We start from the raw sequence: 18,085 nt of genomic DNA on the forward strand, positions 1-18,085 counted from the left end.
ACCAAAGGATGAAAGTGAAATGAACGAGAAGAAAGAGTTGATGGTAGAAAAACAACCACAGGTAAAGGAAAATTTGAAAGCATGGGCTACAGTTCCCCACTTTCATGCCGTGGTTATACAAGATTGCCGGGAAGCCATCTAATGAAGTTGAGCATCAGCACTCTTGCGAGACGGTTTGCAAAGTACATCTAATTAGACATCGATTTCAGATTGAACATGTTCTATGTGCAGATCTTAAGTGGATTTTTACCACTAAATATTCTAGTTCTAGTTTTCTCACCACGCCACAAATAGAGCTGGCTGTTTGTATTGATGACTGCAACTGAATCTGATTTATTTAAAGGCTTTACTTCCTAAAGAAAATTAGAAATCGTACACGAATTTTCTGTGCTTAGAATAACACTTTAATCAGAGAGGTACCATGAACACACCTGTGTATGTTAATGTTTTGTACCTAATCATGAACTGAAAAGAAGGATGCAGACTGAAGCTGTCACTGATAACCAACATAGTGGAAAATATGAAAAATATTTTTTATATTCCCCTGGCTTTCCCTTTAAGATAAATATTAAAATCAGAACAATGTTGATTACACAATCTGCAAGGTTTGTATTCCATGGCTTGGCCACACTTACAAAAACTTGTATCCACAAGATATACAAATTAACAGTTACAAAATCAAGTAGGGAAAAAAGGGCTTGCAGCAAAAGCATCACAACAGAAATAAAAATCATGATATTATGCTTTTTGGAATACAGATATGCTCCATTCCGGGTTTAACCAAGCTAACCTACCAAAAAGGATATGACATGCTGAAGGTGAGAAAACAAGTATAAAATTATTTATTACCTCATCGCCCACCTGATAACTCAATAGCATCCTGGTTATAAACTGAATCTTCTCCCCAGTCAAATCTCCTTTGTAGTCTTTCATACTCTTGCCTGCGAGTAACCTCAACATTCTGCCATTCTTCCCACCGTTCAGCCAGACCCTCTCCTTCTAGCATCCGTACCACCTCCGACATTAATGGGCGATCTTCAGGGGATCCTTGGGTACAAAGAAGTGCAACTTTGATCATCATTTCTACTTCTTGGATGTTGAAACTATCATTCAGATTGTTATCTACAATAGCATCCAGCCTTTTTTCCCTTTCCAGCTTCTTGACCTTCAAGAGCATATAAAGAACAGTGAGTACAAATTCATGCGAAAAATATGTACGCAGTTAAAAGGTCACCATGTGATAAAGGATAAGGGTGAATTGAGTATTTAGGTAATTTAGCGGATGCGAAAACAATGGAAAACAGAAAATCAAACGAACAAGGATAGGTCTGGAATCACTCCAGGGGCTTCACACCAAGAATTCTCCAATCTCTGGAAAATAAGCTTTTCTCATAACTCAAATCTCTAAACTCTCCATAATGAATTACATAGAAGGGGTATTTATAGCAAATTAAAACCTAGAGAGGATAAAAAAATCCCTTACTAAACAGAAATCCTAATCCACAAAGGAACCAATCCAAATAAACTAGTAAACTTAAATCAAATCCTACTAAAATCTGGAAATCTAGAGAACCTAGGAACTAACAAATAAATTAGGAAACTAATCAATAATTTCCTCTTCCATCTCTTTCGCTCCTAAACCCTAATGGGTTTGACAAAGACGTCCTCATCACCATGTTTTCGTCCTCAAGAGTGACATTATTTAGTGTAGAGGATAGGTACTGCACAACTTTCCATATCGAACCTACTACTTAGATTGGCAACAGTCTTTGACCACACAATATAACTACAAACCCATTTCAGAAGAACTCCACATCTGTGAGCGCTATGGAATGCAAAGTTCCCAATACCATTAAAACAAATTGCAAGAATGTCTTTGCTTAATTTATCTTAACATGCATGAAGACAAATGACAAATGACAAATGTCATGAGCAGGCAAATTTTATTTTGCAACTTGGAATTATGTGCTGTGAAAGGAACAAGAACTGGCATCCCTAATGACTTAGGGTAATATTTTATTTATTTTCTCATGCTGATACGCCAAATCTTTAGAACTTAGAAAATGATACAGCTAGTTCATCAATAATGTAATAGATACGCACATACATCTATTCATGCACATATTCTTAAACCTACCATTACTCATAAGGTAGGTAATTCATAAACCACTTCCATACAATTATAGTTCTTTATTGCAACAGATCACGTATAAACATCTAATGGTCAATCAATATGCATCCATCAAATATGTACCAAGTATCAGTTAAATTTCCAAACCTAGAAATTATATCTTGAAATTCTTGGGTAACAATAAGGTAAGCAATATCCAACAATATCAGTGTCCAAAATGAAGACATCACTACCGCCCTTGTATAAGTTTATTGCTCCAGTTGAAGATATGGTATTTAGAGGAAGGTATGTTCAACTTATATCTTCAACCTCAACATTTGCATATAAATGCACATTTGGAGGAGGTAGGGAGAGAGGGAGTGGGAGAGAGAAAAAGATATGCAAATGCTGAACAAGTTTAACTTACATGGTCAAGCAACAAAACATCATCTTCTTCTTCCAAGCGTGAAAAATCAATTGCCCGCTGTCCTGTTACAAGTTCTAAGAGCATAATCCCATAGCCAAAAACGTCTGTCCTTTCTGATGACTTCCCAGTGGACAAGTATTCAGGTGCTATGTGGCCCATTGTGCCACGAACTTGAGTTGTCACGTTAGTCTTTCTAACATCCACCAACTTAGCCAAGCCGAAGTCACCAACGACTGCTTCAAAATCTTCATCAAGTAGTACATTAGCAGCCTTAACATCTCGATGAATGATCTTAGGATTACAATGTTCATGTAGGTACTCTAGCCCACGGGCCGTGCCTAAAGCCACCTGCTTTCTTGTGGGCCAGTCCAAAACAGGCTCCCCAGGTTTAATCTCTGGAAAAAAAATTCAAAGCCAGGTAATATCATTGCAAGGCTAGTAATAATGGTGAATAACTCCAATTGACACAAACATTATAGTCCAATTTGTGATCTAATGATGACTTCAAATGCAACTACTAAAACATAGATCAACTTAACCCTTCTCTTAACTATATTAATCAAGTGGAGAAGATCTTATGACGAACTCAGAAAAACCATGAATTCCCCTCCTACAGTGACTTTGCCATTTATCATATGTAGAAGGGAAAAACAAAGGGAACGAGAGTGTAAAAACATAATTTTACTTATATATCCTAGGTAATATAAATTTATAAGTCAACACAAGGAGATAGTTACCAGAATAACCATTCACACAATACAGATTTTACGTATAATAACCCAAAGTGGTAGGAAAAGTCCAAGTAATTGGAGATATGGCATAGTATGCATGTATGCACCACATGTGCGTGCACATATCTGGAGAAACCATAAAATGCATGTATCCAAATTGTCACAAGTTTAATCCCCAATTCCCCCAAAAATAAAAATAAAAGAAGCTACACCTAATCTTATAACACACATTGCAGCTGTAAATCACATATGAATTGAAGGCGCCATACCTCGTAACCGATACGCAACACTTAAATTCTGCATAAAGGGATACACCAAAAGGCGTTCTGTTGGAGTTGTACAAAATCCAATCAGTCGTAAGAGATTCCTGTGAACAGCTACACTTATCATTTCAACTTCACGCTGGAAAGCTGCTTCTCCCCCAGGACTCTCATAATCAGTGAGACGCTTAACAGCAATTTTTGTGTTGTCAGATAGCACTCCTTTATAGACTTTTCCAAAACCTCCCTGTCCTAGAACATTTTTCTCACTGAAGTTGTCTGTTGCTAGCTGCAATTCCCTCCATGAAAACCTTTTTAATTGACCAAATGCAATCCTTCGGTCAACTTCACCTGGGCCCAGCAGTTAAAAATGGTTTTAAAAGCAGAATGCAAAGGAAACTTTGCATGCAATGCATAATAAAACTTCAATTGCAAATGTTCAAGAACATTAAATGATTTAAAGCATATTACAGACACGAAATATTTCTAAATCATATAAAAGATATAAATGGAAACTAAATATAATAGAGTAAGCATCCTTGACATCAGCTCTGATGAAACTGATGAATTTCCTGCCCGTGGAAGGAGGTTAATCAGATAAGTTTAATTTAGACTCACAACTTAGTTCTCAAATTCACTATCAATTTTACATATGAGAAACTAAGGTGGTAAAATGGGGCCCTCACCCCAGCCGTGCCTTAGTCCATTTTAGCTCTGAATGCCTACCATGATAAAAAATAGGCTCACCAATCACTTTTAAAATCGTTCAACAATTTCATAACAGAATTATGATACAAATCAACATTCGTATTACTCATCTTAGGATTACTTTTGATATAATCACCTAACTTAATGTAAAAATCCTTCCATGTGAGAATTTGATCAAAGATCAGGATTATTCAGGTCTTCTTTGCCACTCCTTTTATGGGTATAGGAAGCCTCCCCTTAGAGCAAGTTTTCACCCACACTTCAAGTCTTGTATCCTACCATGGAAACTCAGCTATCAATGTCATCTGGCCAGTTGCCCCAACTGGACTTCACCACTCTACTTCAGGCAAGAAGAGGAAGGGGTTCACCTGCTCGTTAGAGGGGGTTCAGCTACTGACCAATAGGTCAGGGGTTTAGCTATTGGCTTGTTTAAGCCAGGGGAGAAGTTCTGACTATAGCAGCAACCTATCTCATATTGGGGAGAAGCGTACCACCCGCGATCAAACTAGAAATTTCATAAGAGGAGATCTCGTAGTGTAGAAAAGAAAGGAGAAATCGTTGGCTCACCAAGGCCTTATAGACTGAAATGGTAACTATAAAAATTCCATTGATGAAAAATTATAAATATAAATTTTACATGACATGTGTCATTCTCTGTAATGATGAGCACCTTTTGGCTCTGATCAATTGACTAGACACTGCAATTATGAAAGCTTTACATGATACACTTCTCATTCTCTAATTAATTGTGGAAGTATATACCACACATGTTTTAAATGCTTTTTCCTTCCCTCATTCAGCGACTTCTGTAGTCAAATGGAAAAAATTCAATCTTTCTTGTACTGATTACATAGTTTGTTTTTTTTGGCAATCATAGAATTAGTTTATGATCTGATTTATATGGGAATAAGGTTGTTATAGCATTCCCATGTTAATGACTAGTTTCCTATATTACTTTTTTGTTTTTTTCACTTAAATTGTAATACTAAACACGATTTCAATTTACTGTTGCTTAGTTTCAAGGAAAACTATATGAGGATGATATCCACTTGGAATATATTTAAATTATGGTGTGTGAATCACAGGTTGACTTGGGGTGATTCCAAGGCACTTCAGTGTGATGCCGAAGGCTGGTGTGATGCCAAAAAATTTCTAATCTCTCTACTGAAACCTCTGTGTGATGCCAAAGGGCGGAGTGAGTCCAGATCTCTTTATTTTTCCTATCATTTCCTATCCTACAGTGTATCTAACATTTTTTCCCTCAAATATTTTTACTTACAACAGTCAGGAAGCCCTGACCACTTTATCTATTTGTGCAACGATCAAGATTTCCTCATGGTTTGGGATGCACAATGGCCCAAAACGGCTGAAATGGCACTGCCCATTAGGATCGTTCTTGAACAATTCAAAAACCACAAACCAAACAGCTAAAAATAATACATCAGCTAAACAATTGTAATAGAACTCAAATTTTATGGCATTGATTGGTATTAAATGATACACCCAAAACTAGACTCGTACATATATTCATGGTTCTTTTATGGAACTACCAAGATGTTGAGACAAAGACCACCTCTCCCACCACCCTCAACCTGATCTAATGTGCGGAGGCATAAAATATGATGAACATGTAAATTTAAAGTAACTGCCCTAAAGAAGAACTCCTTATGTAACTTCAGTCATGGTGTCATGAACCACCCTAATTTCTTCAACATATAGGAAATCTTATTGTTTCATCAGAAAATATGGCTGAATCACTTTAGTGTGCTGATTTCCCAAAATTTAAATCAAGGTTCCATTAATGGGTCAAAATTTAATCAGTTTTATACCTAGAAAGCAAGACATACCTGCAACATCCACAAAAACTTCACGCTTGTAGCCTTTGTGTCTACGCTTGCAGATAAAGTAGAGCAAGCCTCCAAAGAAAAGTAAACCGATAAGCCCTCCAACAACTCCAATTATAATTCCAAGCTTTGGCTTATTTGAAGAGCCTGTCAAGAGTGAGAAAACCTCATCAGTTGGCTCATTCAAAGAAAGGGTACCAGAACAGTTCAATTAACAGTATCATTATTTGACCCATTAACCTGAATCATCAATATCAGATTCACAACGGTGGGAGAGATTTACGCCACAGTTTAGTTGGTTTCCTGTAAAACTGTAACAAGCAACACAGATCAAATCATGCTGTAAAACATATGTTGAATATGTGACTCTGGACAAAGAGAAAAGGGGAGAGAGAGAAAGCCATGCAGTCAGTTATTGTCAGGAACAGAAACAATAACAGTGACAAGTTATTCATACTTGTATTTTGGGACACGAAATAACTGCTGGGGTATTTGACCACTGAGAGCATTGGAGGCAAGCTGACTGCAAAGACAGTTTGAATTACAGGATCAAATACTGAAGAGATGGGCCTAAGTATACAACTTCACACAGAGAACTTTCAGAATTCCAAAAGCTGGAGAACCAAATTAATTCATTTAGTATAACTTGAATGGACAAATTCTGATTTTTCATATCACATGTGCATTGTACAAGAAATGATAACATACAGATTAATCAATTTTGTAAGACTTGAAAGTGACTCTGGGATATTCCCGCTCAGATTATTTTGATTCAGAGACCTGTTTGCATCATCAAGAAAACACTGTCAAAGACAAAATTAAGGATGACGCAGAGAGTCAAAATTAAGGATGACGCAGAGAGTCATTTGATATTAGTAGAAACTTAAAACAACGCTGATAAAACAACTTACAAGAAATGAAGCTCTCGCAGATTACCAAGGGAAGATGGTATTTCACCAGTTAAATTATTCTCATCTAAATTTAAGGTGGTCAAACTTGTCAGACTTCCAAACTCTTTTGGTATCTCGCCAGTTATGCCATTTCCTTGCAATGCACTGCAAGATGAATGGGTCATATATATTAGAATCATACATATATGCATGCATACATGTCTACAGATATAAAGAATTAATTATTACCCTAGAAAAATAGTTTTCTGATGGTGTCAACAAATCTGTCTCTCTTGGGAATAAGAATTCATCTCAAAGTTGATCATCCTAAGCTAATATAGAAGACATGCTTTACCAGTATGTACAGTACACAAGTGAAGTCCTTTATCATGGTCTGACTCCTCTATGCAAAACATAGGGAAATGGTTTGACTTATATGTAATGCATCAAAGGAAATGAGAGAATAATAAGAATCCATGATATAAAAGAAGTTGAGGGCATCATAAGGACAAGATCTGGAACATGGTATGAAATTGAACACATTTCCATGGAACAAGTTCAATAGAGACCTAGAATGCAAGATGCAAGAGTGAATTCCAGCAGAAGAAGTCAAAAGGCAGAGACCAAAATTAACATGGATAGATTGAAATGGACGAAATATAATCTATCTTATTCTTTGGACCAAAATAGACAATTGATATGGTCATCAAAGCTGTAACATAAAACATGCCTAAGGTATGGAGCCCATGTTCTAACCAAATTACCTGGAACAAGGATTTTTTTTTTTTTTTTTTTAACTCACCCTCAATTAGTTCGTAATACGCTTAGTTGAGTTATCAAATATAGAAGAAAAAAAAAATTTACATACATATATCTTACAAATCTTTACATTTTCATACTCCAGAAATAATTTTAACCATAGTCTGTCAACAATTACCTTACCCATAAAGCATGTGATTTAGAATTGCTGAAACCTAAGCTAAAAAAACAAAATTTACTTTAACAACTTGAGTAGATAACCAATGTTGCTGTCAATGGATCCAATGATGCATTGATATTATTTTTTCGGTTGCCCTAAATTGCGTGAAACATAGTGTTAAAAGCAAAAAATTTATAGGTGAGCACAAAATATAGGATATTAGATTGCTTAAAAGACAATATCAAACTACAGATATTGAGTATCCATGAGCTTCGATAACAGTGCTTGTTATAGAAATGGCTCCAGAAGATTATCCAGAAATTCGGATAAACAGCACTAGAATTCGCCTTACTCACAGTGTTTGAAGAGTTGTCAAGGCTCCTAATTTAGGGGACAAGATGCCAGAAAATCCAATATTTGACAATGTTCTGCCCAAAACAAAGGGGACAAAACAAAGCATAATTAGTAATAAGGCAGTAATATATGCAAGTAAGATGAATTTCACATTGTAAAGTGATTTTTTGGAAATGCATCATGACATAAACAAGGGATGTCTTACACAGAAGTGACTTTATTGTTAGGGTCGCAATTCACATTGGACCAAGTGCATGGATTAACTTGGTTAATATTCCAGTCCTTGAGCTGTTCAGGTGAACAATTCAATGAAGTCCTCAATGAATAGAGTGCCTCTCCTGAAACCAAAAAAAATTCATATATTCACCATCCAATCAAGCAAATGTTCCAACAGAAATGCACTACTACTTTACATAAATACTGAAAAATAGAGTCAACAAATGAAAGTAAAAGATACATAACATATTCTACCATACAAAACCCTCAAGACAGTCCACTAACCCTCTGGATCATCTTTTTATAATTTCCCAGAGAGAGCAACAGAAGAGAGAGAGAGAGAGAGAGAGAGAGAGAGAGAGAGAGAGAGGCAGAGAGGAAAAAAGTTAAAATATTTTAATTGCATTGATGTCATCATATTGTAACAAACATTGCAGTATACAATGCTAGACTCGTTTATATTAGTATTGGTTATGATGATGAGTAAACAACAACTGAAAAAATGGGAAGAAGTTGTGCATACACATAACCACAGAAATGTACCTTGTGAATCAGGCAATGCAAAAGAGCACAAGCAAGCCAATGCCAAAACTGCAAAAATTAGCTCCATCTTCAACAGTATCCTTTTTGCTAGTTATGAATGCAATGAAAGGCATGGCGATCAAGGAACGCTTGAATCAAACCCATATCTGTGAAAAAGAAAACAAATTACTTCATTCAGTCATAAGTATACATATAAATAGTAGAAACTAAAATAGATAACAAATTTGGGGCAAGCCTATGTTGAAGATCTTTTATCATTTGCCAATTGCCATCCTACCAAAGCAGTTCAGTCAGGAAACCGAAATGCAATTTAATGGATATCGATATGTGTACAATTTCTTGGCAGAGCCTCTTCGCACCAATCTTATACCATGCGTTGTTATTTGTCTATTCCTCAACATATCAAAAGTCAAAGGGAGGAATCAAACTCCCAACCTAGTTCAATGTTCGGTCCTCAATTGCAATATTTTCTGGTTATTTCATGAGCGGACTTTTTCTTAAGGACCAAATATTAATATTACAATGGATTCCATTCTTGAGAAAGAAAAAAGGGGTAATGTCAGCCTGTAGCAGTTTTAAGTGCACAATTTGAGAGAGTTCATTTGTGATATGCTTCCGTCTCTCTTGGGATCTCCTTGTTTGGTTTACCACATCATGTTGGCTGCCCTCTTCTCAGTTATCATTCAAATATTGCAAGCAGTAGCAGAAATATTACTAATTCCACTCACACAAGGAAGAAAACGACACAACAAAAAACCAAAAGAGGCCCAAAGCTTCTTTTTTTTTTTTTTTATGACAAACTACTCAGACCAGAAAGAAACACAAAAATCAGTTCAACCCACAAAATGATTCAAATCAATACATCAAAATGGGGGAAATAGGAGAAAAACAAATAAGCCCTTACTCCATTCTGCAGTTTCGGATTCCAGAGAAGAAAAAAAAAAGGCTTTTTTTCTTTTTCCCAGGTCCCAATTAAATGTTTCAAAATTCAAATTTTTATCATTTCCATTCTCATGACTCCAGCAACCAAACAAGAGTGAAAAAGATCCTACAACCATGTATGTAAATAACCAAAAACAAAAAAGAAAGCAGCTGAAGAAGAAGAAGAGAAGCACCTTTAAAGAGGAATCAGAAAGCCATGGCAGAGCTTTGGAAGATAAAGTAAAGCTAACCCAGAAGCTATTTAGCTGTCTCCCGTGTCCCAACTTGACTGGAAAAGTTGAAACACCAGTGTTCACAGGCTTTGCCGAGCAGCAAATCTACAAAGAGTCAAAGAGGCTTCTCTCTTCTGTCTTCTGGCTTTTTTGCTTCTCTTTAATTTCAATTTAATCAAAGCATTTTCTAATTTACCTTGGAGAAATAAATAAAACTCACAGTAATTTATTGCTCCATTGCTGTTTTTGTAACGGTTCTAGCTTCGCCAACTAGTGAAGCAAGAAGAAAAATCCCATCACCTATCTCTCTCTCTCTCTCCTCCTCCTCTCGAGTAGTTGCCAGACAAATGGCCTCTGTAATTGTTCAATGGGGACCAGCTGACATGATAAGTCTTCGGTAATGACCCATCATTTTTAATTTTTTATGGCGTGGAAGATTTATTCGTGACAATTATTTAGTTTGACTAGCAAATAAACAATTATTTTATTTAATAAATATCAAATAAAATATATTTTGCTTAATCCGGTCATTTCTTTTTCCTTTCCATTTGTGAAGCATTTCCAATGCTAAAGTTAAAAATTCCCTCAAATCTCTGTGAGAAGTCCCTCTTATCCTAGAAATATCATTTTATCATGTGTTCCCTCCAAAAACTGCATTCCCCTCATACTTTTTTTTTTCTTCAAATTTGAGGATTCCCAAACATCAACTTGATTTTTAGATTTTAGGGAAATTTTTAGGAACTCAACAAATTTTTGGAACGCATACGCATTGATGTTTTTCTTTTCACCAAATTTAGTTTTGAGGAACATCTTTGGAGATGTTTTACGTCATATCTTGTTTTCGTTTTTAAATTTATCATGTCACTTTCGCTAAAGCTATGAGTAAAAATGTCTTATATACGAAATCATCCCCATTTAGATACAAGGATTCCAAATATGCGAATTGTTTGTGCAAGTTTCCTTATGGGAGAATATTTGCGGATGAATCTTCTCTCTCGAACGTTCCTCTATTAGATTCCCTGCAAGACAAATGGCGGTCAATGGAGAACCACCGGTGTGGTGGTGGCCAAGGGCCTTCCGATGCCTAAGTCAATAATATGATCTCGGAAGATGCATATAATACTAAAGGGATAGAGATATTTCTCTACCGGTGAGATGTGGCTTGGGAGCCAAGTAGATAAGAGAGGTGGCAATAGCCTGAGCTGGTCAGCCACGAGTATGAGAGCAGGGGAGAATTTCAGCTAGAGAGAGAGAGAGAGAGAGAGATACAGAGAGAGATAGAGTAATTTTCGGGTAAAAATCTGATTGAGAGAGGAATTTCCAATTTAAATAGAAATTCGAGATTACCTTCCGTCTTTTCTCGTCCTGCTTAAATAGCCTTCCTTCCTTATAACTTCTTCTTTTCCATTTATGGAGGGAATAATTGAGAATCCTTTCCTGATTAATGGAGCTGAGGGAAGTTATGGAAGAAAATAAATGGATTGAGGGAATTATGAAATTTATTCCCTCAACTTAAAATGGTACCTTGGGGATTAAATATATTATTAAATCAGAATATTGATTTAAATAATATATTTCAGGATTTGTCTTCTTTTTCACGGGCGCCTCTTGATTGGGCGCCGAATTTATTTGTTCCCACATGCATTAGATGAGATTATAACATAAACTTGTTTAGTTAATTTTAAAAAATGGCCAAAGGGGTCTAGTCCAGTGTAAAAGGGTCTTCACTTGTTTGGTTCAAATCACCATGGCATCATAGTTGTGTGTATTTGAGAAATCTCATACCCTGTAGTTTAGACTATCGCTTGTACTAAAAAAAATAAATTTAAACCTTTATTACATACATTACTTTTCTAGGAAAAAAAAATTCCAAGTCACAGAGGATCCCACACTATCAGATATAAGGAATCATTAGATGTACACTACCTAACTACTGAATAATATACAATTTCCTATAGTGATATTATGAAAGTTATTTACATAAACCTTTTATCTTGCTCATTTTACTTATGTTGTTGCTATCTAAGAAAACTCACTCACCAATCTTTGCAATTATAAAGCCAAACTTCTTTTTGAGGTAACCGTCCTTTATATAAAATATACTTTTGAAAAATCTATTGATTGGCCTTGTTGTGCTAATCAAATTATGTATATATTAAGCTACTTCTTTTGCCAAAGTATAAATTAAGCCACTTCAATATGATGAAAATTTTGAAGCTTTGTTTATGCAATGATTTTTTCTGTGTCACTTTCAAGATCAAGTATGACTCAACAATTGTTTGATGTATAGAACTACACACACTTAAAAAATAAAATAAACACTACAAAAAAAAGTAGCAACAGTCACCATTATTTGGTGACTAATAATGGTGACTGTTGCCACTTTTTTTGGGTAATGAAATGGTGAAGTATATCTGGGTTAGGTCAGTTGATTAAGACATTGTGCATACTTTCTTACACCCGAGTTCGATTTTCATTCTTATACAGTAGAATAGTTAGAAGATCGGTTTGTAAAAAAAAAAAATTAAATAAATATTTTAAAATTTTTTTTTTTAAAAGTTCAAAAGTTCAAGAATTAATTAGCTGTATTATTGGACAACTATTGGCATGACTTGAGAGTGAGTGTTGAAAGCAGTCGAGCAAGCAAGCTTGTCAATGAATATTTTCTTCTCCTTAGCCAACCGACAAGTTGATGGGTAAGCCAACAACGATTGATTTGCATGCCAGAAGTGAAAGTTGGACTTTAGTTTTTTGCTCATGCATTGATTACAAGGAATTGGATGCACAATTTTATTTTGATTTCAATTACAGATTCCTCTATTCTTCTCATTATGATCCATAATTCCCACAAATAAATAAAAGGTTCAAACCAAAAACCAGTCTACAAATATTGTTTTGCTAGATCCATGCCATGCCACCATGGCAAATTCATAAATTAGGCCAAAGAGAATGCCTTTTGCACCACTTTCCACCAACCTCCTGCTCTCCAAGCTAATATCGCAACTTTTAATTAATTTGACTATTAGTAGTGTGCCCCCATTCACTATTAATTAATTTGACCATATGCATGTTAGAGGAACAAATACAATGCTACTTTAGCTAGGAATTTATCATCTTTGTCAACTTCTCATCTAACACATGTAAGAATGAGAGAGATTCCACTCACTTAGACACAAGTTGCATTTTTTTCCACATAAACTATATCTAGTTGGTGATAAGATTCCCAAAGTACGATTCATACAATATAAACACATCAACCTCATTGTTTACCAAAAGAAAAGAAAAAGGAGTGCTTAGCCCCATCAACCTCATCATATCATCCCTCATCTTTGGTCCAATACCAAACCCTAGCTTGACAGGACCCGATCCAAATTCTGCTTTGGAATTCAAGTCGAACCCTGTGCGTGTCCGACACTTGACGAATGTCGGGCACAATTGACCTATTTGCCCTTCTAATTACAATTTATTGTAAATTTAGCCTTGACTCCTACCGAAAATTCGGCAGAGTCTCCCCTGTAATTTGCTCAATCCCAAAATTTACACTTGTCAAAACGAGCATAAACATTTACGCAACCAACTGCTAGCATACTTAAAGATACAATTCACAGTCCAGTTCTTAATCTAGGGCAAATATCAGAGCAATTACTAAAAATTTACAGCTAAATCAATCTTTTTACAAAACAAAGCGTCTATAACGAGGGAAGGGCGCAGACGAAGGAAAAATGGCCCGGTGGTGGATTTTCTATGCACATCTACAGCCTGGGGGCGCAAAACATTTGAAAATGTGAGTGGACAAAAATAAAGTCCTAGAAAACAGTATAATAACATAGTAACCCCACTGTAAAAACAGTTATATAAAAACTAAGTTTTTCCTCTTCATGATACTCATATTGAACTCAAGCATTTACATATTTATATACGTATATGCAAAACATGTTTAAGATCAATAAAACTCGCATAAAAGCACTGAAATCAATTTACAACTACCACATAGGTGTACCCTTTTAATTCCGTCAATTCCCCTGGCAGGTCTCGGTGACACAAAGTCAACCCGAGCCGCAAACTGACAGGATTCAAGGGACCGTAGTCAGCCTGATTCGTAATCCTGGCTCTCATGGTCCCGGCGTCCCCGAAACTCGTGAGGCAAATGTCAAGTGCACTGACAAAACTGAAGGTAAACTGGATGTTTGTAGACATCGTCATATTCGAAGGCAACATATACTGAAAGCAAACTGTTTCTGTAACTGGGTACCCACGGTGGTTTAAAACATATAAAATTTCTGAGAAAATATAACATGTCTGGAAGATCTGCTGAATAACTGAATTTTTATTAAATCAAGAACTCTGCTGCCATAAGAAAATATAAGGTTTCTGAAAAATCTGATAAATAACTGAATTTTTGTTAAGTCTGGAACTATGCTGCCATTTTATCTGATATAAATCTCAATATCTACTTTCCATCTCGTTTTAGCATTTTAACTAGGCAACATATGAATAAAGATATTTAAATTCAACAAAACATGCTAGGAACAATCATAATCAATAAACTTTATTCAAGATCAAATAATGGATTCTATTTGCATAAAATCATTTATAAAAGAAAAGTCCACTCACTCCTGGTCTGAGCTAGCTAGACCTCCTGAAGGTCCCTCCTGCGGGTCTGCCTGGCCCCGGGTGCCTGATTAAACCACCATGAATATTTAATTAAATAAACTACTCGGTATAAATATTTAATTAAAAACCCTGACCCCGGGCTCTTAGAAATACGTGCACTAACTTAAAGTCTTTCTTATGCCCACTTTAGCATTTCAGATATTTAGAACTGTCTGAAAAGACCCGAGACTTCACTAAGCGATAAACTTCCATATTGGTCAATATGAGCATCATGGGGTCCACGACCTCCAATTATCAATATGAGAGTTCCTATAGGTTCTCACATTTAAATAACCATGTCCTGCAAGTCTGGTCTGAAACGGACGATCGGATTGACCACGATCGTGTAATCGTAAAATTCATGAACCCTAGCCCCAGGGTTCGCGATTTCGGAGTATCCGGGACTCCGATTCACAATCCGTCGAATCCTACACGATTCTGAAATTATCTAGAACAACATATCTGAAATTGAGTACGATCCAATGGCTCAACAGTATTGAACCAGGGAATCGCACAATATGGAAAATCCGTTCGAGGCTCAAACGGTATCCAAATTGAGATCCGCGAATTCCTACGCGCTCGTGACAACCTAAGGATTGCAACAAGACACAGTGCCACTGCACTACCCTCACCCACGCGCCGCAGCACGCGCCGGCAGCGATGGGTGTCCAAAGCAATTACACCGCGCCGGAAAAACTTAAAACCACGACTCCAAACTCCTGCACTAGGTAAAACACCATATTTGGAACCACTTTGGTTCTTGGACCCACCCCAAAAATTGACCGGAAGTGGCCGATCACGGAGGCCGAAAATCGGCCAAAACTTCAAACTCAAAAATCCAATAGCTACACTGAGAATAGATCAATTCCTACCCAACAGGCAGCTAGAACAGCTCGAGAGGTTCAAAATCCATACCTGGGTCGACGAAAATGGTGGCCGAAGGAGGGAGATCGGCGGCTGTGAAGATTGGATGACGTCGGCCGCTTCTTCTCCAAATTCCGGCGAATCCGCGGCTGCTGGCGGCGGGAGCTGGCTGGGGCTGGAAAAGGACGTCGTCCTGGTTGTTTTGGTACCGGCCCCGTCCACAGCCGTGGCAGGTGGCCGGAGTTACGAAGGAGAGAAGGCGACGGACGCGAGCGAGAGAGAGAGAGAGAGAGAGAGAGAGAGAGAGAGAGAAAGAAAAAAATCGCTGGAGGAGAGAGAGAGAGAGTGAGCTGGTTTTATAAAATCCCTTTTTGAAATATTTATGATTGTGCCACTGAGTTTCTTTTGACCATAACTCTCTCGTTACAACTCCGATTCGGGCCTACTACGTGTCTATGAACTCATTTCACCGTGCTATACGCAACGGTGTCTGTAGAATGGTCAAATTCCTTTCCGGTCAAAAAGTTAACTTTTCCTTAATAAAATAATCCAATGGCAAAATTGTCTTTCCTCAAAATAAATTATTGATTAAAAATGAATTTTAGGTTTGGGTCATTACATAGCTCCCTACCTCCCTATCTCCCAAAAAAACCCTCCTAAAGTCGTTTTTATTTTGAGAGGGAAGGAAGCCATTGTTCTTCCTCCTATCTCCCCTCTTCTCTTCCTCCTTCTCTTCTTCCTTCATTTTTAGAGACAAAAGGTTTTTCCTATTTGTCTTTGTTTTGTTATGATTTTCCTCCAACCATCACAAACGGTTGTGTCTCGGAGTCGGATCTCCACCACCATCATTTTTTATGTTTCTTTATGTTCGGAATAAGTCACAAAGACTCTTTGGATTCTTTGTGTAGTTTTCACCTCTCATTTCGTGAGAGCTTTTCACATCTTCTTTGTGAGAGCTTTTAATTTATCCTTTGTGAGAGCTTTTCATCTCTCTTTTGTGAGAGTTTTATTTGTATTGTTATAGCTTGGTTTTTGTAAGCTTTATCTTTTTATGATTATTCTGAGTTTGCAATCTTAGTTGGAATGCCTATGCTGAAGTTTCTTCAGTCCTGCATGGTTGTTAATGGAGGCACACCAAATTGTCTTAATTTTGATGTTAGGCCACTCTATTATTGTAATGGCCCTTTGTGGCTAGTTTGTATTGGTCATTTGTGACTAGTGGCTTTTTTGATTCAATTATGAATGCAATACTAAAATTTCTCAAAAAAAAAAAAAGAGAACAGTCGATCATGAAGACACTCCATTAATGGCTATAAAACTCCCTCATTTTAAAGTCTTTAAAGGCATGAGACCCATTGGTTTTTTCAAGTATACAAAAAATTTCATAGAGTATGAATCCCATGATAATAAACAATTGGCTTTGGAGCTATGGTCCGTGAACTTTGTATTGACTTTAGCTTTAGTCCCGCAACTTTCAAAATTGCTTTCATAGTCCCTTAACTTTCACTTTCGTTTGTAGCAAAAGTCCTGGAGTAACTTCTGTTACCTCTTTTCGTCAAAATGAGGGGTGTATTGGTCCTTTTAAGTGGTTTTTTTTCAGTTCCCACCAACGTGAATCTCCTTTGCATCTTTCTTACTTGGCATCCTCTAGTTCTTCGACCTTCAAGTTTGAGAAAAAGAAAATAACAAAAGAAGCCCCAAAGCATGTCTCTTTCCTATCCATTTCCCAACCCGATATTAACAACCCACAACCAATATTATTATAACCAGGGTAGTGTTTTACTTCTAGAATTTATATAGTTTAGCACAAATAAAAGTAGTTTAAAAAAAATTATGGGTAGTGTTCTTTGACCTCCAAGTTCATATATGCCCTCACTGGTGGAACTTTCTGGGTTCGTCACTGTTCACTGCTACTACTAGAATCAAATCATACTAATTCCCCAGATCAACCTCCCAATCCTCATACTTCTCCAAACTCTGCATAAATATGAACCTAGACTTGCGAGCTTGAGACCAGTGGCAAACTCATTGAGGGGCAAGGAGGTGCACCTCCTCTAACCGGAAAAACCATTGTAGGTGCTTCAAATTGCCCATTTGCTCAGCTGATGGTGGCACATTCCAAGTGTACAGATTACCTTATTTCCATTTTCAGCTTTAAGTTACTTAAGTTTACAATGTAAATAAGGAAGTACCCCCATTTGGATTCAAATAAAAATACTAGAAAAATCAAATTACCACCAAATCAAAATATGAAAAATCGATTTTAGTGCAAAATACGATTTAGGCTAAAAATGATGGCTCATGAAGTCAATATATACTTCATACTAATCCCATAAAATCAAGTTTTCTATACTAATCCCATAAAATCAAGTTTTCTTATTTGATGTGGTAAGGAATAAAAGCCACCAAAAA

General features: G+C 36.6%; 1 protein-coding gene across 3 annotated transcripts; it reads right to left on the reverse strand.

Moving 5' to 3' along the window:
- Nucleotides 1-512: 512 nt before the first annotated feature.
- On the reverse strand, nucleotides 513-10,517 carry LOC117630101 (probable LRR receptor-like serine/threonine-protein kinase At5g10290). 3 transcript variants are annotated; one of them, XM_034362841.1, is made up of 12 exons: nucleotides 10,118-10,517; nucleotides 9,003-9,148; nucleotides 8,449-8,581; nucleotides 8,246-8,317; nucleotides 6,992-7,135; nucleotides 6,789-6,860; nucleotides 6,538-6,603; nucleotides 6,321-6,391; nucleotides 6,084-6,227; nucleotides 3,538-3,879; nucleotides 2,538-2,932; nucleotides 513-1,165 (listed from the first exon to the last, which is right to left on the reverse strand). In XM_034362841.1, exons 2-12 carry the CDS (start codon nucleotides 9,067-9,069, stop codon nucleotides 851-853), a joined length of 1,821 nt encoding a protein of 606 aa, XP_034218732.1. In that variant the 5' UTR covers nucleotides 9,070-9,148; nucleotides 10,118-10,517; the 3' UTR covers nucleotides 513-850. The 3 variants fall into 3 exon arrangements, with proteins under 3 accessions (XP_034218732.1, XP_034218733.1, XP_034218734.1); XM_034362842.1 differs by lacking the exon at nucleotides 8,246-8,317; XM_034362843.1 differs by lacking the exon at nucleotides 6,789-6,860.
- Between the last annotated feature and the right edge of the window lie 7,568 nt (nucleotides 10,518-18,085).

Source organism: Prunus dulcis, chromosome 6, assembly GCF_902201215.1.
Source record: "Prunus dulcis chromosome 6, ALMONDv2, whole genome shotgun sequence".
Lineage (NCBI taxonomy): Eukaryota > Viridiplantae > Streptophyta > Magnoliopsida > Rosales > Rosaceae > Prunus > Prunus dulcis.